At 40.9% G+C, this 22410-nt stretch overlaps 2 protein-coding genes across 6 annotated transcripts; one reads left to right on the top strand and one right to left on the bottom strand.

Moving 5' to 3' along the window:
* Positions 1-2380: 2380 nt before the first annotated feature.
* LOC111228509 (dnaJ homolog subfamily A member 2-like) lies at positions 2381-8199 on the bottom strand. The gene is made up of 9 exons (XM_022754433.1): positions 8035-8199; positions 6739-6798; positions 6077-6303; positions 5901-5981; positions 5618-5751; positions 5315-5511; positions 4971-5115; positions 4229-4356; positions 2381-4098 (listed from the first exon to the last, which is right to left on the bottom strand). Exons 1-9 carry the CDS (start codon positions 8110-8112, stop codon positions 3910-3912), a joined length of 1239 nt encoding a protein of 412 aa, XP_022610154.1. The 5' UTR covers positions 8113-8199; the 3' UTR covers positions 2381-3909.
* A 2356-nt stretch (positions 8200-10555) lies between these two features.
* On the top strand, positions 10556-22281 carry ppp6r2 (protein phosphatase 6 regulatory subunit 2). Of its 5 annotated transcripts, none has more exons than XM_022754422.1 (25): positions 10556-10763; positions 12229-12405; positions 12544-12701; positions 12819-12917; positions 13275-13461; positions 14493-14630; positions 14724-14789; positions 14883-14995; positions 15083-15196; positions 15415-15535; positions 16177-16338; positions 16480-16713; positions 16839-16903; positions 16995-17110; positions 17242-17327; positions 17426-17503; positions 17596-17693; positions 17777-17834; positions 18208-18329; positions 18437-18612; positions 18731-18887; positions 19418-19497; positions 19613-19823; positions 20995-21126; positions 21363-22281. In XM_022754422.1, exons 3-25 carry the CDS (start codon positions 12574-12576, stop codon positions 21394-21396), a joined length of 2775 nt encoding a protein of 924 aa, XP_022610143.1. In that variant the 5' UTR covers positions 10556-10763; positions 12229-12405; positions 12544-12573; the 3' UTR covers positions 21397-22281. The 5 variants fall into 5 exon arrangements, with proteins under 5 accessions (XP_022610143.1, XP_022610145.1, XP_022610142.1 ...); XM_022754424.1 differs by having other exon boundaries at positions 12541-12701; positions 16480-16704; XM_022754421.1 differs by having other exon boundaries at positions 12541-12701.
* Positions 22282-22410: the final 129 nt, after the last annotated feature.

The following is a 22410-nucleotide window of genomic DNA, read 5'->3' as shown; positions in this document are numbered from 1 at the left end:
TATTGATGGACAAGGTGAGTCAAGACAACCAAAGCACCCAATCCAAAAAAAATCCACAATTATGCATGCTGTTTTAATAAAGTACAAGTGTGAAAACATTGAAGTGTGTCTGTTAGAGTGCACAGCATGTCCAAGTTCTGCGAGATGAGTATGAATCTGAACTTCAAGCGCAGCGCTACACCAACCTACTCCAACTCCTGATCTCAGATGGCCCTCTTACTTCAAGTTCTATGCTCATCCCTAATCCAAACTTGATAACACTGAATACTGAAAACAGCAGTAAGGAGCAAAAGAAAGATCAGTCCTGCAGCTCTGGAGCAGTGGAGGCCCAGGACATCGGTGCTGGGCTGGGTGGAATTGTTTCAGTCAGAGGGATGGACAAAGAAGGAAATGGAGTCCAAGCTGCTGATGTGACTGACAAACAGGATGTCTGTACAGGTATTGCAAACACAGCCAAACATAGATCACGACACTCTCACAACTACAACTACAATTTACTTAACATTCCCCCAGGTTGTGGAACAGTCATGGAGGAGATGCCCTACTTGGAGATCTTGTGTGCCTCAGCTGCAACGAGTACAAATCATCAGAGTCTCACTGTAGAAGGAGGACCCCAAGAGGAAGAAGAGGGTAGTGCAACAAGGAGCCCCCAGAATTATGAGAAACAAGGCTCTTTGATAACTCTTGCTTGGAGCAAACCACCAGCGGATGACACTGATTATGACACAGAGGCTGCAGATGGAGGCACAGGACAGAGCCAGGACAGTGAGAGCAGTTTGAGGACCATAGTCCAGCCCAGTGACATAAGCAGCACAGCTGAATACACACAGTGTGAGGAACCTTCTGGAGAAAGCCATGATGAGGAGTTGAAACCCACTTTGATTGAGTCTGGTTCCATGTGTCAGCATAACGCACAGTCTGCAGAGAAGCGGTGCAGCAAAGGAGGACAGGTACTCTATGCATTTATAACAGACCATGGAAACACTGTATAACTATATTACGCACCTGATTTTATTCCGTTTGTTCTCATCAGCTGTCCTGGGAGGAGAGGTCAGCAGTTGATCTACCACAGAGGGGAGATGTGTCTGAACGTGACCTGAAAACCCATGCTTTGGTAATGGAGACCCTGCAAGCTGACCTCTGCTCTGGACTGACTAATAAGACGGCTGAGGTTGGGAGAGATGTGGTTGAGGTGGAAATAGGTCCCATCACAACAGAGTCAGACCTGTGGGACCTAAGAGGGCCTGAACCCACTCACACTGAAGATCAGAAATATAATTCACAAGCCACAGTAAGTCTGCTGTTACATTTTTGTGTACCAGAGCTTATTATGCATATGAACATCACCACAAAATTCACTTACTTGCTTTTTCCTGTTTTAAAGTTTGAGTGTGGCCTCGCAGAGATGGGGGCAATGAGGGAAGCGACACTGATGGAGAGAGAGCGAGTAAGAGAACCAGTCTCAGCAATGGAGAGAGAGAGAACAATGCGCAACCTGGTGGACATGCAGAAGAAGGTCGAACAGAGGCAGCAGAGAGACAGAGAGAGACAGCTGCTGAGGGTGAGAGACATGTTGACAGAGAGGCACTGAAAGAGGATTCAGATAACTTTGAATGACAAGCAGAGGTGATATGTCACTGACAGTGTTTGTCTCTCAGGTTCAGGAACGTCTGTCCATCATCCAAAACAGAAAGGCAGAGGAAGACCTGCTTGGCCTGAAACATACCGACAGGTTAAAGCACCTCACACAAGATCTACCACAGGTAAACATGTTGAGTTAATCTATGTGCATAATTTTATTGGATAGTTCTTGTATTATCAACAATATTATCGTGTTTAAGGAGGACAAGACCCAGCAGAAAACGGTTGTCAGAGAGCGACTGGAGCAGCTGAGAAGAGAGCGTTCTTATGTCATGCAGTCCAAACGAGACAGGTAAACAACAGTCCCTTTAAATTGGACAGAAAATGCCAAATTAACGTTAACCATCACCCATTCTGTTACCTTTTCTTATCCTTTAGAAATACCACAGGATTTAAGGAACTCCTGGGTCCAGTTGCCCTCCACAACAGAGAAACAGAGGATGGAGCAGACTGAGATACTACATCTGCTTTAATTCATATGTCCAGTTTTTTTTGTTGCCACCATACTCTTCAGAGGGGTTAACACTGTCCAAAAATACCACAACAGATTTATGCTTCACTAATTATTTAAAATCTTTTAAGCCACTTTGTTTTTCAGACAATATTCTTATGTGCTCAAGTGTAAGGCTGCATATATAGTGTCAGTGGTGGCCTTCCTGTTTGTGGTCATATAAAGCAAAAAAAAATCTGAGAATGCAGATTATGTATATGAAATAAGACAGATCTCAACAAATTTGTAGTGACTGTTTATTATACAGTTTAATTATCATCTTGACAAACATAAGCATCAACAGTAACATCTTTTTATCAATGAACCCCTTCAGTTGTGCTCACATTATTCCCCAGTGGCCTAAATTACATACACAATGAGTCACAGAGGTGCATGTTAACAGTCTACAGAGGTTCCTTCACCTCTTCTTCATGTGAACATAACATTTATATAATGGCCATTACTCACTTGTGTAAGAAATAATGTGACTACAGGAAGGACACTGCTGTAGACTTTGAATGCACCTATGGACTGGGGCTGTATTTATTTACAGGTATATGGGGATGGAAATATTGTAACATGTCAAAGGGCATAGGTTTGATTAACAACTCTACGATGGGGAGAAATGTATAATACAGAGGATTTGGTGCGGGACCAGTGGTTTTCCTGCATGAGAGGAGGATCTCTCGGTCCTGGTGAGTAGAGGGAAAAAGACTGTCTACACAGGAGAGATTCTCAGCAAATAAACATTCAGTTTTATCCTCTTTAATTGACCCTATATACTGTCCACTCACACTGCAGTCCAACACAAAGCAGGAATATCTATCACCCTAATAATCCAGAACATTCCACAGCAGCTCCCACACACTGAGCCACTGTATTACACACACATACAAATTACACAAGTCTGTCCTCAACTCAACTGAAGAGTACAGTTAGGTTCAAGTTCTGTGGTCTCGAACACACTAACATTCAAACCAACAAAGACAAAAAAAAGCTAAATTTCCAACCTAAGAAAACATGGCGCCTGGCTGACAGGAGCTATACTCAAGGCTTTAATATTCTAGCAATGTGACAGCTGGGGACTGAACAGAACCAGCAACCCCATGTTCAAAATATGACAGTTCAAGTTAGGGGATGAGGTGGGTTAAATGTGCGGTTCTCAGCAGGCTGTGCAGAGGACACACTTTTAGGGCTGTAATCAGGTTGGCTCTTAGGACAGCAGGGCACTTTGATAGCAGTGACACACTGAGTTTTAAACATGTGTGGTGTCAGATTTCTCTGTGGTGTCCAAACCCTGGATCTACATGTGCAAGATCTTCAGCAAGAAGCAGCATGCGCTTGTGTGTGAGAGACTAAACTACACCTTATACAAGATAGTCAACAATATTTGCATTTTATACACTAGACTGGTGTTTCCCACAGTGAAAGGTAAAAGCCTAGGATGAAAACAGGGAGGTCCAAGTCAAGTTCAGTCAATGAACCTCTGAGAATGAGACCACCATCTTGCTGGAGGCTTTGATGAGCACTACTGTCCATAAACACAAAAATGGTCATCACATGTCCAGCATCTCTCTGACTTATGGGCACCATGGAACTGAGGAGGGTGGGTTTACGTGTTTATGTTTGTGTGTACATCTCTTTTTCATGGGAATCATGAAAGGAGAGAAATTTGCATGTATGTGCGTCAGGTCTTGAATGGTGTTAGCAATGAGACTCAAGGGATGTTCATGTATTTATGCTTTTATGTATGTGCATGTCTTTATGTATGAGTCTTTCTATTGGTGTGCACACTGCACCCCTGGGCCATGATGACCCCCTTCCTCATCAGAACTATCATTGTAGGCCTCTCTCCTGGCTCCACCTCCTGACCCTTGACTCCTGTCAAAATCTGTCAGGTCAACTTCCTCCGCATCAGCTGCGATGACTGGATTCTCAGCACGAGCAGGCAGCAAGCACTCAAGTTCCTAAAAAAAATCAATTGAATTTCTTAAAAAAAAAACTGGAAAAGGAAAAAAACATAACCACAACATACTGGAGTGAAACTTACTGGAGTCAAAATTTTGCAAATCAGGATATTTAACAATTGCAACTTACATTCAGTTTTTCAGGGCTAATCCAGTTGTTTTCAGGGAACTGGACATCAAACTTAATGTAAAGGTCTCCCTTTTCGAATGGATTTCTGTATTGAGGCATTCCCTCTCCCTTCACCATTCGAATACAGCCTGCCACACACAGACACACACCAGCAAAAGGGTGTAAAACCATGAAAACACAATCAGAATCTTATGATTAAGTATGAAATCTTGGCTCTGTATGCACTTCGATGTGGAAAATTATAACCTGTGTATTATTGTAACATAAGCTTTCAAATGCTTCAAATATGGACACCACTTTGCTTTTGGCATATTATGGTACAATAATTATTCAAACTCCTATTATTTGAGATTGTGTTATATTTACCCACTAGATAATAAATCTAGTATTACATTCCACTTTTTCAAGTTTTAACTGTAATGAAGATCATATATATGAAGATCATATCATATCATAAGATCATATATATGCCTAAGACCTAGTAAGGGCTAATGGTCATTTCTCACTGCACTTAGTTCCGCAACTAAGAGTTCTACTGTTATTCCATGTTTGAATGACTTGCACCCTATTAGTGTTGATGTGGACTGTCTTTTCCAAAACATAATTTCTTAAATAATTTTGATGTAATGTTTAGGTAAGTGCAATAATCTCCATTTGTTCACTAAAATGTTCACCAAAACAAAAAAGCGTGACTGTCATAAAAGAGATAAAATTAATTCATGTTGTTTAAAGACATGCTTACCTGGCTCGATGACCTTGCCCGGTGGGTATTTGACAAGCAACTGACGTCCATCCAGGTGTGTGACAGTCATCTGGAAGCCACACAGAGCCTCAACCAGGCCGATACGTTGGACCATGTGAAGGTCACTGCCATCACGGCGGAATTCCTGATTTAGATTGAAATTGAAAAAGTTTTTTTCTTAGGTTCATTAAAACATATGCTTTAAAAAAAAAAAAAAAAAGTTCAATTGTTACTTGTAAGTTATTCTACTATTAGGCATAATAACAACAATACATCTTTATAATAATAATATAATAATCATTATCAAAAGCTTATTTGTTTTTTAAAAGAGGGCACACAGGTACCTCATGCTCTTTCTCTTGCAGCACCAGGACTATATCTCCTGGTTCGACACCAGGTGCTTGGTCAGCTTCCCCAGAGAATGTGATCTTCTGTCCGTGCCTCATGCCTTTGTCCACATGCACCTCCAGAAGCTTGGTCTCCTTACACACCTTATGGCCCTCACACTTTCTGCAGCGGTCCTTCTCATTTATGACTTCACCTACGTAAGTGCAAATACAGATATTGGACAATTCCAGAGTGCTGTTTTGCTCATGATTGTACATTTTCCATGTTTTTTCAGTATGTGGGTGTTATGAACATATTACCCTCTCCATTGCAGTCTGTGCAGACTGACTGCATCTGTTGGACCATCCCAGGGGCCAGCTGTCTAATCATGATTCTCATACCTCGTCCTCTACATGCCACACACTTCTGCACTGCTCCTGCTTTACCCCCCTGACTAGAAGGCAAACAGTAAAGTGTGGGATTGATAACGATAATAGACATCAAAATGACTGCAATTACAAACCCACATCAGACTGGTGGTTTAAAAGTACATATCAATATGGAAATTTAATCATAACACTGAAACATTAAAAGCTGACTCACCCATTACAGGCACCACAAAGCACATTCTTACTAAGCTGCAGTTTGGTGGTTTTGCCATTGTAGAGGTCTTCAAGAGAAACTCTGTGTGACAAAAGAGTTATGGGATGTGTGAAGCAAGACATTATATTTGAATCAGCCACTGAATCACCCAAACGGCGTCAAAGTAAAAAACTTACTTCAGAGGGTGCACCATATCATCTCCTCTCCTCCTGCCTCCATTGCGTCCTCTACCCTGTCCCCCCATGAATCCGAACAGTCCTCCTCCAAAAATGTGAGAGAAGATATCATCCATGCCAGGCCCTCCGCCTCCTCCCTCCCGTAGCCCTTGTTCTCCATAGCGATCATAAAGCTCCTTCTTCTCTGGGTTTGTCAGTACCTCATATGCAAAACTGATCTCTTTAAACTGTAAAATGATGGAAAAAAAAATCAGACAGCTTGACAAGATATAGAAAAAAAATCAGTACATCACAACAATTAGGGCCAGCTGGTTTTGTTTTTGATGAGCCCATCTTACAAACTGAAACGAAATATAAAAGACGATGTACTCTCCTGTGTCACATTTGCAACATCTGAGGGAATAAGTCATAGAGCAGTACAAATCAAGCACTGATGCACTGATACTTTTATCTAGGGAAAATCCATTTCATATGATGTACTCTGATCTGTATGAGGTACAGATCAGATGTTAATCCTCAAAGAGTTGGGCTGTGTGATTATGACAAACTAAGTTGACACCATTTCTTGGTCCCAACTGTTGAGGAATTGAGCTGTTGCTGTTGCTCCTGTTGCTAACTATGGTGTTACTGCTGTTACCGTGACATGCTTTGGTGCATCATACCTTGTCTCCAGCGTCGGGGTTCTTGTCAGGATGGTACTCTTTGGCCAATTTGCGGTAAGCCTGTAATAAACCAAATATAAATGTGAACAATGCTGGGTGAGCGCTCCGTGATCAGTTGCCAAATGTGTTAAATAGCTCTGCGAACAAATCACTAACCCTATTAAGTGTCCTTACTAGACAAGGGCTTGACTTGTGGGCCTGCTGTCAAAAACATCAGGACACCAGTAAGAGCATCGCTGCTTTTGACATCTCAGTCACTCTAGTGTATCGAAAAACGTCAACAAAACTCCGTACGAAAAACTGCATCTTTTAGTTTCCCTGCTTTATCTGCAGAAATGTCAAGACGTATAACTACTAATTGTGATTATCTTCTGGTAAATTCAGTCATCTGACATTAATTTCGACATTAAAAAATGTTTTGAAAATGAATCACACTGTCGCTAGGCGTCACCACCCAGGATGTTGAATTTTGTTAGGGAAAATAACTGGGATGACATGTGTTTATCCTAATATGTTTGAAGTTCAGACTTAATTAACCGAGTAATTTGATTGTGTCAAGTTATGGAATATAGCCCGATTACACAAGCGGTTACAGACATGTGATAATATGTCTCAAGTCATCTTTAAAAAGGAACGCATTGTTGTGGATTATAAACAATTCGTGACTGCCTGATGTTTGAATGGAGTTTGGAGTACACAGCGACGTGCATATTGCTAACTACGGTAGCTTCACGACGACTGATATTAACGTTGGCTACTAAGTTTATCCATAAACGTTGACTCGAGATACATTTCACACCATGTATAGCGTTGCCAAATGTTACACCAACGCCGTGGGTACACAGGCAGGTTTTCTTTCCTGGCATATTTATCTAGGTGAGCTGTTAATCTAACATTTCTTGCTTCATTACTGCCCGACTTGGTACTGGCTATTTCCTGGAATGTATCATCTAGTAGCCGGCAAGCTATCGCACTCGTGGTCAGCGAGTATATCTTGATTTTAGGGCTGACAAACTCCATCATTCCGAATTAAATTATGTAGAAACGACGAAGAAGCCAAATGCTGCCAGTAATTCACCATCAACAATGTGTAGCTTTAATCTTTTAAAGAAAAAAAACACCGAGGCACGATGTACTTAACAGTTATCTAGCTTAGCTTACTGGCTAAGCTAGTAAACTCGCAAGATGCTGCTGAGCAACGTTGATTAGCTTGTTTCTAGGCCACATTTCTCTGGTGACCTTTTTTATTCTGCTCTTACACTGACACATTTCCTTTTCGTTTCAGAGGGTACGTACCTTTTTTAGTTCATTTTCAGAGGCAGATGGTGAAACTCCGAGGATGTCGTATAGCTTGGTATCCACAACGTTCGCCATGATGCTAACCGGCTACCACAGAAAGACCTTCTGCGGAGGTTCAGCTGAGCGAGGAACCGACGCAAGATTCACCGACTGGGGCTGTCCAGGGTTGCCAGATACTACACGCACACACACAAACACCCACTCGGAGACAGATGCCAAAAACAGCAGCCACATTATTCCAGAAACAGTTGCAGTGTTTACGTATTTACGTTAAATGTATCGTTTAATTTCGTGAGTGTTGAACAAAATAGTGCGTTTTTACACAGTGTTTTCAAATTAATCAGTATATTTGTTGTAACAAATAGTGTGTTGTTTATGAATAATGCCTTCACACACTTCTGAGTGCCAGAGTAACGTTAAAAATGGTTATAAATGTATTTTTTAAACTTCCCCAGTAAATGCATAAAACCGTTGCTACAAACATTTAATAATTTTGACCATCGGAAATTTTATTTATTTAGCTAAATAGAATGGTTTGTGATAGGCAGCTAGGGCCATCCTAAAAGAGGGGTGCTCTGCAATGTGTGAAATAAAAATTTCACCTATGAGTGAATTTTTAAGTTTTTTTTATGTATCCCCAGATCTCAAGAGTTTCCATATTGAGAAGCACTTATCTATCCATAGAGAGCACTGAAATAAGGTCTACAAGGTGTGTAGGGACCATATTTTCAGCATGGCAGGATTTTCCTTCAGAAAATTGTGGCCTAAAAATTTGTATCTGATCAGACCCTTTGGGTATATACACAACCATAAAGACCATGTTTCCTGCTCCCTAAAGGTTTAAGCTTTGCCATTTTCATTTACTGGTTAAAAAAATCAAATATGTTTTAACCAGTTTTAAAAAAAAAAAATCAGCAGCTAAAGCAACTTAACCCTGAGGTGTCAATACCATTTATTTAAAAGACTTGCAGCAGTTTCAGCAAAGTCAGAGGGAATGGTTTCTCCTGTTGGTTGTGCTGCAGCTTTTAAATTTTGTAAATAGCAACTTTGCTGAGGGATGAACAATTTTCTGCAGAAATTTAAGGGTTATTTGAAGGGCTAATATACAAATAGATATACATAGAAATACATAAGCCTACAGCAGTGGTGGAAAGTAACTAAGTACATCAACTCACTTGTACTTGTACTCCACTTGAGTTTATACTTTTGCTCCACTAGATTTCAGAGGCAAATATTTTACTTTTTACTCAACATTTACATCATTACATTACTATTCAGATTAAAATATTATAAAACAAAACATTAAAGAATGTTTAAGATGTTTAATGTTTAAGAATGTTAAAGAATGTTTAGAAAATGTGACAACTGTAGATTAATCTACCTCAGCATATATCAAGCAGTTAAAATTAGATCAACTTCAAGAAACATAAAGTACTGCTTACAGGTTAATGCAATAATGATCCAATATAATAATAATAATAATGATATAATATTCACAGAGGAGCACTCTGCATAATGTGAACTTTTACTTTTAATTCTTTAAATGTATTTTGCTGCCAATACTTTTGTACTTTTAGTGAAGTAACCGTAAAGAGTAGGGGATAGCCAAGCAAACTATTTTCCTGCGAACATTGCCTGAAGGGTGAAGGGAATGTTTGCTGGATTCCCATTGCAAATATTCCCCAACGGTAGTTCAGGAAAGTTTCAGGAAACATTTCTGGAACATTCTTCGAATGCAGCATAAATGTAACCTTCTGAATACTGTTACCTGTTTGCTCGGACAGTACTTAGATGACAGCTTGGCTAATACATTTTGTGTTTTTCAACAATTGTGTTTGCAAGCTCATGCATCTCCACAGTGCAGCTGCGGATGCACATATGGTAAAATAATGAATGTGTAGACCTGTAACCTGACACAGTGGCAAAGTCCAGTTCAGTGGCAGCAAGGGGAGAACAGAGTAACTGCACAGTGTTCTCAGTTCACCTGGTGATGGACAAGTACAGCATTTATTGAGTTAGCCTTTTTCTGGGGTTCCTTTAAAAATGTCTTATCTATTTGTTTATGTTACAAATAAATATATCAATATTCAACATGGCTTCCTGGGCTTTTCAGCAAAAATCTGAAGTCAGGAAGAGGACAACAGTCCCTAAACACCTGTCACACAGTTAAGTGTCCTTAACAGGAGACCAAGGCTCTTGTAATAGTGAAATAATTTAAATCAATTACCTTATTGCATTCTTTAGCATAATTTGAAACTCAAATGTAGTTTACTTTCTCCTATGGAAGGGTGCTTTGCTTACAGTTATGAATTTCTTCTGTAGTAGATGATGCTTAATCACCCAGCTCTTGACAGCAATTTTCAGGGTGACAGCAGATAAATATGTTGTTTACACAGTGCTTACTCAGTTGATGGACAGCTGAACTTTTGATTACGTTTTAAGTATCCGCCATTTTGATTTCCAAATCTGACAGATTAATTTTTTTTAGCTGCCTGCCGTCTGCTGAAGTACAATTTGGACAGTGTCAATACAGCTCCTCCGCAGGCCAACCACCGTGTAACGGCAGTGTAGCGTTAAATGACACTGCAACCGGGAACGGGTAGTATCTCAAAGCTAGCAACGCAGTTATGAATAGCCAGCCATGGGCCTCCGAATGATCTGACAGCTCAAGTCGCCGAGTTGCCGTTCAGCTTGCAGATGACGACCGATAAAATGATGGAGAACAGGTAACGGTCGCTTGTCTTTTGGAGGGGAAATAAACAAAACATGTAACCTAACGTAAAGCCTGTGCGAGCTGACTCGCTGTCAAGTGGTCGGAAGACGGTGACGCTAATCGGGAGGACATCCACCTAGCCCCGCAGTGATAAATAACTGACCCATGTTAGCTTTTGATCTAAACATCGTTTGCCACCGGTACCGTATTGAAATACTTTAGTAACGTTAGCAACATGAGTGAGACATTGCTAGCGGGCCGGTTTGCTATCTGCATGCAGGGTAAGTGAAAGACACCGTCGTTAAGCGGTGGAAACGAACCGACAGAGGTTGTTAACAATAGATAAGCTAACTTAACGTGAAGTTACAATAACTGTATGGATAAGCTAATTAACCCTAATCCACACCGATATGACGGTTACCCTGTTATAACCAGTGTCCATCAACAGCCAACAGTAACCGCCACCAGCTGATCTCAGGACGACAGAGAGGCCTGTCTTAAAGCTGACCATGGTTGTACTATTGTAGGAAATTTAAAATCCATTTCTAGCCGTGGGGGGAGATTGAATTCCTGAAGTTGATAGTCTGAGCTTTAAAACACCTGTTTGTTCAGCTTTGGCATGTTTACTGAAGGGATGGGTACACTAGGGCAGCATACTCAGAGATCGTTAATGTTATGCAATCAATGTTAGTGGTGTATAGAAATGAGTAAGTTATGTCCAAGCTTCCTTTTACACTATAAAACGATACATTACTCACTTGTTATAGTGTGTGACTGCTGACTTAGCGGTATCCGATAGCATATCCATTTTTATGCTGTGCCTTATCCGCAATTTAGACAAACATGTTGGCTAGGTGGCAGGTTCACCATGGGAATCAACTATTTCATCAAATGGACAAAGGACTAATGGATAATGATCATAAGCTAGTTTTATTAAGATGATTTATTTACTGTATCTGTGGTCTCACGTTGTTCAGGGGGATGTAAGGTGTGAAGGTCTCTCCCTTAAAGCCATTGTCCAGTGACAGCTCCTGCTTGCCTCATACAGTGTTCAGTTGTCATCATCACCACACCTAATCTCAAGTTTGCACTTTGTAGTAACAGATGTCAACTAATGCCAGACTCAGCAGCCCTACTCCCTGGCTGACACAGCTGTCTTCTTTACAAGTATTACACACATATCGCACACTTATGCTAAGTGTCTTTCTGTATGAGATTTGTTTTGGTTGTCATTCTTACTCCAGTCAGTAGTTGCTGATACAACTGTATGTGAGAGGCCATTCTCAAAGCTAGTCGGGTAATGTCAACACACAGATGTGCAGCACTAATTCAATTACAGATGCACTGCTTCCTGCTCTTTACAGAGAGAGAGAGTGCTGACTTCTATTCTTCTTCTGCCTCTAAGGAAGACAGAGCAAATCCTCCTTGAAATGATTCTGTCAACATTTGTTTCTTTTTGTTTTATTTCTCATTACCAGGTTGAAGACATTCTCTCCTGGTTTTGTGTGTCTGGTGTTGGTATGAGTGAAGCAGGTGTGTTTGTGTCTTCATTGTGTGAATTTGCTAATGCTGATTGATGTCCAGACCATACAATGTCAATAAGGCAAAAGGCTGTTTAGCAAGATCTGACTGAGAGTACCACTCCTTGTCCAAAAGTAAGAACATATGGTGTATTGTATCACAAAATGAATTGTTCTGCACACAGTTAAAAATAGTATCATTCATTAATTTGTACATGTATGAAACAAAGTCATGATACTGATCCCCATGCCACATCCTCTTTTGGTCAGCAGCTAAGTGTATGTGACGCCGCGACGTCAGCCATGTTTTGGAAGTTTGACTTGCACACGTCTTCTCATCTGGAGGCTTTACTGGACAAGGAGGATGTCACGCTCACTGAGCTCATGGATGAGGAAGATGTGCTGCAGGAGTGCAAGGCTCAGAACAGGAGGTCTGTTTATTTTCAGCTTTAGCATATCAGCAGCACATTAATATAATTACATTTCAGTTCCAGTCATTTCTGATGGTGCTAACTGGTTTGTGTTTTCTTGTCGTTATGGATTTGTAGACTTCTCCTGTTCTTGTGCCAGGACCAGTGCATGCAGGAGCTGGTATTTATGATTACTACAGAGCCCCCTGCTGGTGTAGAGGAGACCAAGCGCTTCAAGTAGGTGCTGTTGTGCAGAATATGCTGATGTAGTATTCTGTACTGTGGTGCACTACATTATATCACTTACCTGCCATTTTGTAGTAGAGCTGAGAGCTTAAATGGTCTCAGATTTGTAAAAAAATGTTACTGATCCAACTATATAACCATATCACTGTTAATGCATTGGAGAAAAAAAAGCAAAACTACTTAATAGCCTTATTGGTAATCAACCTATGAAAATCAGGGCAGTCATGTTCCAGAAAATGTTGCTTTTATTCCAGTTTATCGCTCTCAGTGTACTAAGGTAGGAAATGAGATATTGATTTTGTTTCTGCTTCGTTTTACTGCCAGGTGTGTTCTCTTCAATTATTACAGGTATCCAAATATAGCATGTGAGCTGTTGACGTGTGATGTGGGAGTGATCAATGATAAGCTGGGTAATGAGGAGCCTCTGTTGGAAACTCTGTATGCCTTCCTGGAGCAGCCGTCCCCACTTAACCCCCTCCTGGCATCTTTCTTCAGCAAGACAATTGGGAACCTCATCACACGGAAGACTGAGCAGGTAACACACACACTCACACGGGTAAATCAAAGGGCATACTCAGAGAAGACAGCTATGTTTTTGTGTTGTCATGATTTACCTCAGAATGTCTGAGGGGTGCTTACTGCAAGATAATGCAAACTGCTCACTCTGTGAATTACTCGCAGCCAAGATGGTGGTGAAGTTTTAATCCTCTTGAAATGGCAGAATGCAGATGTTCCAACACACAGCAGTGTACGTAGTTCAGCTTTTACTCAGTCAGTGGCGGGGCCTGAGGAAGTCGAGGTCAGCTGGCCTGTCCATTTGAACAGTTTGTTCAATCTAGAGAAACATACCTTGAAAACTGTCCCAAAAGCTGTGACATACATTATTGATTTTCTCGTTCAATTCTGAACATTCCCTGTCCTTGACCATCACTTTGGTCTGTAGCACTTTACTCACTGTACTCAGTTCACTGAAATCACAAATACTAAAAAACATATTTTTACACTTACCTCTGCTGGTATCAGGCTATGAGGATATTTCCATATGATAACTTTAACAACTTAAATGGTTTGCATTAGCTGTAGTTTGTGAATATGTGTGCATACTTGGGTTTAGCTAATGCATTTTTCAGATACAGTATATTGTTGCTAAGTGGTCCTATGAGACTTTCAGTGAGGCAACTCTGAAGACACCAATCTTACCAGAGACAGCCACTTGATACACCTGCTGGTAATGAATTGATTGACACTTATTGTTGGTGACAGGTTTAAAAAGCTCAACCCTGCAGCTAAATGACTACTACACACTGAATAAAGTATAGCTGAGATGTGCTGTATATAGAAACTGACAGAGCAGAATTAAAAGAGCATTCTGACTGATTGGTACTTGCATGTGCACAGGATTTGAAATATCAGCCTTTGTATCAGCATGTCTTTCCAGAAACAGTATCCCACCTTTTCAGGATAACATTAACAACTGTTGACAGCAAATTTGCATGTTCCTAATTGTGTGGACAGCAATTCTCGGTTTTATATTTTGTGTCATGGCGTTTCCTCTGTTTTGTTTAGGTGATTAGTTTCCTACGACGGAAGGAGGGATTCCTTTCCTTGGTCCTGAAGCATATTGATACGTCAGCCATGATGGATGTGCTCCTACGACTTATCAGCTGTGTGGAGCCCCCTCTTCTTCGACTTGAGACTCTGACTGTATGAGAGAAATTGACCCAGATTCATGCTTTTACAGTTTACACACTGATATTGTGTGCAGTCATAATGTAAGATTTTTTTTTTTTTCAACAGTGGCTAAATGAAGAGAAGCTGGCCCAGAGACTCATAGAGCTCATTCACCCTGAGAGAGATGAAGAGGTAGGAGGGCATTTCAATATTTTTATATATGATAAAATTATAAAACAGTTTACAAGAATGAATGTCCATGTGTGTTTGTTTTTTCTGTCACAGAGGCAGTCCAATGCATCTCAGACTTTGTGCGACATCATTCGTCTGAGCAGAGACCAGGCCAATCAGCTCCAAGAGATTTCACAGCCTGACCCCTTGCTGACTGTGCTTGAGTCGTAAGTCAGACAGATCCACACCCACACACAGGTTCACACTCTTTTAAAGGATGTGGAGACCACAATATACTCCATGTGTTTCTACAGGCAGGAGTCTGTGGAGCAGTTGTTGCAGAATATGTTCTCAGGAGAGAGGACTGAGAGCTGTATCGTCAATGGGATTCAAGTACTTCTCACATTGCTGGAAATCAGGAGGCCTGTGTGAGTGTGAGACTTGAAAGTAATTTTAAACCGTGTATAAATAACACAGTCTAATTTTGTTTTATAACTATCACTAATGTCATTTTTCATTCTACCACTGGCCTCAATTATATTTCTAAAATTGTACCTAGGTGAAGTTAGTCACATCTTTTGTTTGACCATTCTATCCATCCATTTTCTGTTTTGATATACATATGTTTGGTCTGTGTTTATGATAGGGTGGATGGTGTAATGGATGCTCAGGGATTTGAGAGAAGTTACACTATTAACAGCAGCATTTTGTTGGCCATCGAACCACACCTGACACACTTCCATCAGCTACTTCTGGAGCCACCCAAGGTAGATAAACAAAGATTTCCTGTATAAACATAGATGTTACAGCATTTTTGTTTTTTCATTTTGTTTAAACATTAAAGTGACAAAGTTCAGTGCTTTTAATGGAATATCTTACATTATCCTTTATCAATTACTCTACCTGGTTTGTACTAAAGGGACTTTTGATTGGCTTCTTAGTTAATTACTTGCCACATGCAGGATGACATAACAATAACATATAATGCAACTTAATTTCTAGCTTTGTTTGGAGGGGGTATACAGTATTGACATTGCAAAACATAATAAGAAACATTATGTAACAATGCAACCTTTAGACACCAATCTGAGATTCCCTGCACAGCAGTACAATTCATCCAGGTGCCATTCAAACGCATGGGATATGAAAGGTTAGAAAACAAAGAAAGGGCTTTCCCCAAACCAAAACACCCAAGTGCAAGTTCTTTCACTTGCAGAAAATGAGAACATGCTATACTATAAATAATGAGATATTTTAAGTCAGTCCAGAGTTGAGTTTGCTGTGCAGCAGGCCCCTTTGTTCAATAATTATGTTTGATTGTCTGCCAGACTGTTGTTTCCCAAATTCCTCTATTCCCTCTATTTGTACACTTATTGGAAGCATGTCTGTATGATTTGTGCATGTTTAGCGAAATCCTATGCTGACTACTCTGGGTGTGCTGGAGGAGCCACTGGGGAACACACGTCTGCACGTAGCCAGACTAGTCGCCTCTCTGCTGTATACCAGCTCTGCTAGCCATGCAGTCGTAGCACAGGAACTCTGCAGACTCAATACAATGGACCTGCTTCTGGTGAGATGAACAAAAACACAACATCTTTCGCAATTTCAATGTACAATGTTGAGAATGTGAAAATTGTTAAATGACCCTTTAAAAATGTAAATATATTTAATGTATTTGTATTTATTTAAAATGTATATGCTTTTTTTTCAGGACTTGTTCTTCAAGTACACATGGAACAACTTCCTGCACCTTCAAGTGGAGCTTTGTGTTGCTGCAATCCTCCGGCCCTGTGCCCATGAAATGAGACTTCAGCCTGGCTTTGGATCCCAGGAGAAATTCAAGCCTCATCAGGATGCATCACAAGAGCAGGCTTTGATTGAGACCCCTACATCGGAGACTTCACTCACCCCTGACAACTCTGCACATAACTTAATGGTGACTCATGTAGGTGTTTCTGTATGTGTTTGACGCAAGAGACTTATGTGGCATTTGATCTACTGGATGGACCACTGTGGTTGCTCTTTTCTGAATTAAAACAATTGATTGACTCCATGTTTTTCTTTCACAAGTTGTTCCAGCATTGCCACCTTGTCCAGAGGATTCTAGAGGCTTGGGAAGAAAATGATAAAATACAGTAAGGACCTGTGAGATGATGACTCTGTGTTGTTTTTGGTTATGGGCAGAAATGAACAAAAAAAACTAAAGTGTGTTACTTCTGTTTTCAGATCAGAAGGTGGTATGAGAAGAGGGTACATGGGACATCTGACCAGGATTGCCAACACAGTCGTCCACAACCTGGAAAAGGGCCCAGTTCACACACAGATCAGTGGCCTCATTACAGGTGTGTGTGGGCATTAACTCTGCAAAACATTCATACATGCAGGAAAGTCTTAATAAAAGAAGAAACTGGTGCAGGTGTCACTCAGCTGTATTATTACTCTTAATGCTGCTGTTCTTTTGTTTTGGATGTAGAGCTGCCAGAAGAATATAGAGGGCGCTGGGAAACCTTTGTGGACCAGACCCTGTCCGAGACCAACAAGAAGAACACCATAGACCTGGTAGACACACACACATGCACATTTACAGTAGCTGTTTGTAGTTATACACACATTTAAAACTTAAATTGTTGCATTTGTGGTGATCCTTCCCTGTTTAGGTTGGCACAGGAAACCCACGTCCTTCCTCAGAGGATGATATGGAGAGCCCCTTTCCGAAAGAACTGACAATACAGCAGGTACACATAAATAAGCGCACACATACAAAAACACTGAGGGTTTCTATTACCAGCTATAGTAAGATGATCCAACTTTGTGATGTTTGTTTTAGGCCTTTTCAGACTACCAGATTCAGCAGATGACGGCTAACTTTGTGGATCAGTTTGGCTTCAATGATGAGGAGTTTACTGATCACGACGACAGCATTGGGTAAATGAACTGATATTCCTTTCCGTTTGTCCGTGTAAAATCGCCAATGTGTGTTGATGGAGCGATTTTTCTGGTTATTGTAGGGCAACGTTTGACCGGATTGCAGAGATAAATATCAACATTGATGGAGGCCAGGACAGTGTGAGTTTATTAACATTCTTCATACATCACATAAGTTAACTCACAAATTTGTTCTGTGAAGTTTTTGTATTTCTGTAACTCTTTGGGGCTGTAAAAGTCCTAAGGATGCATTAATGATTTTTATGGCCACCAGCGAGCAGAAAAATATCAAAAACAACCTGAAAAAAATACACAGACACTACATATATCCATCTTTCAGTTGCCTACTTACATATTCCACAGACAGTTTTACCTTTTTGTTTACATAACATTGATTTGATTCAATGCTAACAAAATTAATTCATGTTTAAGTTTTAGCATTCCTCTTAATGTTTTGATGGCATTATGAATATTGATGTACATTGCTAAAACTTTGCCCACCTGTTCTATGCAGGCCAACACAGCTGTGTTTGAGGCCTGTTCCAAGGAGAGGATTCAGCCCTTTGATGATGATGAAGAGGACATCTGGGAGGAGAAAGCGATCAACTATGCAACACAAACCAAGTCCCGGAACAGGTAGACACACAAGCACAAACACAGATGCTCTCAACATTTGGAATGCTTTATTTCAATCAATTTTCCTTGTTTAACCAAACACACTAAAATGGTTTGTTTGTTTCAAGGTTTGGTGGGTCACAGTCCTCCCAGAGCCAAGCAGACAGTAAGGCCTGTGATAGAACAGCAACTTCTGGCACTGAGGTCTCTGACAGAGCAGCCGACTCGGACTCAGACGAAGGAGAGGAGTCCAAAGATGGCCTGGATCCTTTCTCAAGCCAGGGCCAGACTGAGGCAACAAAGAGTGAGACATGTTATATTGTATAGTTATGCTTAATTGTTTTGCTCTATATCTTGGGTCCAAAACAGGTTTTGTGTAAGTGCCTCTTGCAGAGTGTGTATGATGCTGTGTTCATATTCAGGCACTGGCTGGATAGCAGACTTTGGGGAGGTGAACTCAAAGGCACCTGCAGCAGGAGGGGGCTTTGCAGCGTGGGACACTCCAGCCTCCCAACCAGCTGCCACAGATGCAGAGGAGAAAGGGTGGGCCAAGTTCACAGACTTCCAGCCTTTCTGTTGGTGAGTCGGGGAGAGGTCTAAAGATGTGGAGCTTATTTGAGAAATTGCCATAAGTCAAGCATCTTAAAGGTTTGTTTTGATTAAACTATTGTGAAATTATATAGTACTCATCACTTTGCAATACTTTTTTTTTTAGTAATTACAGAAATGCATATTGAGGACTAATAAAGAAATTATGATGACAATTCATTGAGGATAGATTGTATTTGAACAAAAGCCCCAGCATAATCATTTTGTTACATTGAAAGACTTGAACTGAAAAAGCCAAACACTCGTAGATACATTACACCTTGGTAATTTAGAAAATATATCATAAACTTTGCCTGCATCACACAGCCATACTCTAAGATGAAGAAGTTGAAGAAGAAATTTGTGCAGAACTGGTGACTTTTCCAGTGATTTGTTTTTCCATGAGAATGCATTGAAAGAATATTCCTAGGTACAGGCAACCATAGACACACAATATAATGAGAAAAATGTACCTATGAATTTAAATAACTATGTACTGATAGTGCGTTATATATTCCCAGCTCTGAAACTGGCCCTAGATGCAGTTCTCCAGTGGACTCGGAGCTTAGCGGATCAGATAACACCAAACCAAACCAGAACCGTAAGTTGCTGCAGCATGGCTATTAACTAGGAATGGTAAAAATTAAAGCATGTCATTTGTGTACAGTGCCTATTCAACCTAATACGATCACACAATGTCTTTTCACTTTCTTCAGCATGTGTGTGGAGTGTGTGTGTGGCAAGAAAAGCTCCACTGGTAGCATCAGACAGCTCTTCCTCCAGCAGCTCTGACAGCGACGAGGAAGAAGGCAAGACAGAGTCTACATCCAGTGAGACCGTCACCACAGAGACCATCACCACTGGTGCTGGCAAAGAGACCATCCGGCTCACCGTGGACGCTAAAAATGAGAGGGCAGTCTTCACCAGGTACACATGATCACAAACAAATGAAGGACAGGCTCTATCTCAGTGGTGCGATGTGCCCCCGTTCCCTCTCCTATTGTACTTCCATGCTTTTATAGAGCCCTCCTTTCCCTTTCCCCTCCAAGCTTTTTCCCCGCACAATTTTACTTCCACCTTCGCTGTTTTTCTTCTGATATCGTCCTCCTCCTGTCTGTTCCCTCCTATCTCCCCTTGACTCCAGAGTATTCAGACCAGCAGTCAGACGGTATGTTGTGCTTGAGGTCTTTCACTCTGGAGTGTGGAATGCTGTCCTGAAGTTGTATGAAGGATTTAAAAGGCCATCAGAAGCACAGATGTGCCACATGTTTTTGTTTGCTTGTTGCGTTTAACACAACTTATAGTAACAATCCTTTGTGCCATAGTTAAGGTCAAGCCTAATTCATAAAAAAATGTACTAACCCACAGTTGGTGACTTGAGAACCTGCAGGTCCCTATGCCCGGCTCATCCCATATTCTCAACTTGACTCTGTGATACCCAAACTCCACTGGTCTCAATGACGACACCCAGCATGAAACGTTGCTCTCAGCATTTTAGAAATCAAGTGGTGGTCTGTTTCCCTTACATAGGCAATTACACCAAAAACTGGGAGAAGTGTATAATTACTCATCGTGGTTATATGATACAGACAATTCTTGTCTCATTCCTAAAAATTGACAAGACTCGAGTTGATATGATTCATTTTCTTTCAGAGCAACCACACTACTAACAGTTTATCAGATAGCATGCTATGAACAAAAAGTTGCTACCAATCCAACATATCAACTTTCTAACAAATCAATACATTAGCAAGTTACTAACAAACAGTGCATTTGTGAGCATGATACATTTAAATAGATCCTAGTTGGAATCTGAGAGTAACTACATTTGAACAAACCCTGCAAACTTTGTGCCTAACTGAGTTTGATTTTGGTCAGTCACAGCCTGCTATGTCTTAGCAGTACAAAAAGAATGGATACACGGGTTGCTGTGCACACTGGACATGGTAATGACCAGTGTGGACTGAGTTGAAAACTTACAACTGTGGTGCAGTTCAGCCAGTAGCAGCCTCCTGAATCTGTACTTAGGCTCCAGGATTTCAGTTCAGGTGAGAATCCCCTGGCATCATTCTACTTGGTTTATTTGTGTTTTTTGTAGCGAAGCGGTTAAGGTGCCAATAGAGGGGCTCTCTGTGAAAGACAAAGGGAAAGGCGATGAGAAACAACAACATGGAGACTGTCCCAACCCAACTACTGCCAGTCCATCTAACCAGTCGACTGCTGTCACACAGTAAGTGTGTGTCTGTGTGATTATATGTTCATGTACCTGAATTAAGTAGGGGAAACATCACCACACAAGACAAATACTTCAAATCCCTGGTAAAGCACCTCTTATTAACGAGTCCTATTACAAGACTCTACAAGGCATTTCTGACCTCTCAAACACAGGTGTAATGTATAGCTCAGATCCTTGGCAGATAAAACTAGACTTATCTGAATTTTGTCCTTTATTTTTTTACCTTACAGAGAGACGGAGCCCTCTGCTAATGGACCGGCCTAACAATGTGGTACAGGGACACACACACACGCTTATCACCAGTCCATTCACAAACAGCCATGCCACCTTTGCTTCCTATTAGCAGCTCTTCAATGCCGTTTTTTGTGTCCGAAGATCCTTAATGTCAAACAGCCCTTAACAGTATGTATGTTGTATGCCACAAATCTACACATGGGCTCTCTTCTGTAGCTCATGACATAATTAAATCAGATCCGCTTAAAGGAGAATGTATGTTTTAAAGAACATTTCATTGTGCAAGACCCCCAAAGCTAAATTGTGTCACACACGAACTATTTCTACATGTAACGTTTCCATTGAACCTAGGATAGTAAAACACAATTGCTTGTTGTGATGAGCAGAGGTGACACTGAGTGTCTGCGTGCCACCTGGTGCACTTTAATCTAAAGAAAACAAACACATCAGTCTGAAATTTGAATCCTTTATTAAATTCAGCATCAGAATTTCAGATTGTTTGAGCATGTCTGCTCTCTGGGCATTAAGTCACAGCCCAGTGAATTTTTCTAGCACAGCATTTCATGTTTACACTTTAGTAAAGAATACTGTATTCAAATAATCAGCCAAGATTACAAAAGCCAAGATGCTTGCAAAGCTAGCTGCCATTTAGTCTTCAGCATTTCAATGTACATGCCAGGCAGACAGTTTATTAGTGCAAATGCGTGAGTGACAATAGTTTGGCTTTTTTTTCAAACATCCAGTCCAAGTCTCAGTCCAAGTAAGATTTCTTTGCTTTTATCATGTGGAACATTAATGCTCTCTCTTTGTTGATTTGGAGCATGAAGTCTCACTTTCTCCTCGAACCTCTGACAGATTCATGTAGTTTAGAGGTGTGTGTGTGTGTGTGTGTGTGTGTGTGTGCGTGTGTGTGTGTGTGTGTGTGCGTGTGTGTGTGTGTGTGTGTGCGTGTGTGTGTGTGTGTGTGTGCGTGTGTGTGTGTGTGTGTGTGCGTGTGTGTGTGTGTGTGTGTGAGTGTGAGTGTGAGTGTGTGAGTGTGTGAGC

The sequence above is a fragment of the Seriola dumerili genome, unplaced genomic scaffold (genome assembly GCF_002260705.1).
Source record: "Seriola dumerili isolate Sdu_G_001 unplaced genomic scaffold, Sdu_1.0 BDQW01000219.1, whole genome shotgun sequence".
NCBI classification, from domain to species: domain Eukaryota; kingdom Metazoa; phylum Chordata; class Actinopteri; order Carangiformes; family Carangidae; genus Seriola; species Seriola dumerili.
The sequence above is the reverse complement of the archived record's forward strand: the minus strand, read 5'-3'. Positions and strand labels throughout refer to the sequence as shown.

Bases quoted from the DNA above. Each gene is read 5' to 3' on its own strand.
- LOC111228509 (XM_022754433.1), bottom strand. From the start codon at position 8,112: ATGGCGAACGTTGTGGATACCAAGCTATACGACATCCTCGGAGTTTCA. The intron at 5,752-5,900 runs GTGAGTCAGCTT...TTTGCCTTCTAG, and splicing joins CTTTGTGGTGCCTGTAATGG to TCAGGGGGGTAAAGCAGGAG. The intron at 4,357-4,970 runs GTAAGCATGTCT...TGTGTGTGGCAG, and splicing joins GGGCAAGGTCATCGAGCCAG to GCTGTATTCGAATGGTGAAG.
- ppp6r2 (XM_022754422.1), top strand. From the start codon at position 12,574: ATGTTTTGGAAGTTTGACTTGCACACGTCTTCTCATCTGGAGGCTTTA. The intron at 17,111-17,241 runs GTGTGTGTGGGC...TTTTGGATGTAG, and splicing joins GATCAGTGGCCTCATTACAG to AGCTGCCAGAAGAATATAGA. The intron at 18,888-19,417 runs GTGAGTCGGGGA...ATATATTCCCAG, and splicing joins GACTTCCAGCCTTTCTGTTG to CTCTGAAACTGGCCCTAGAT.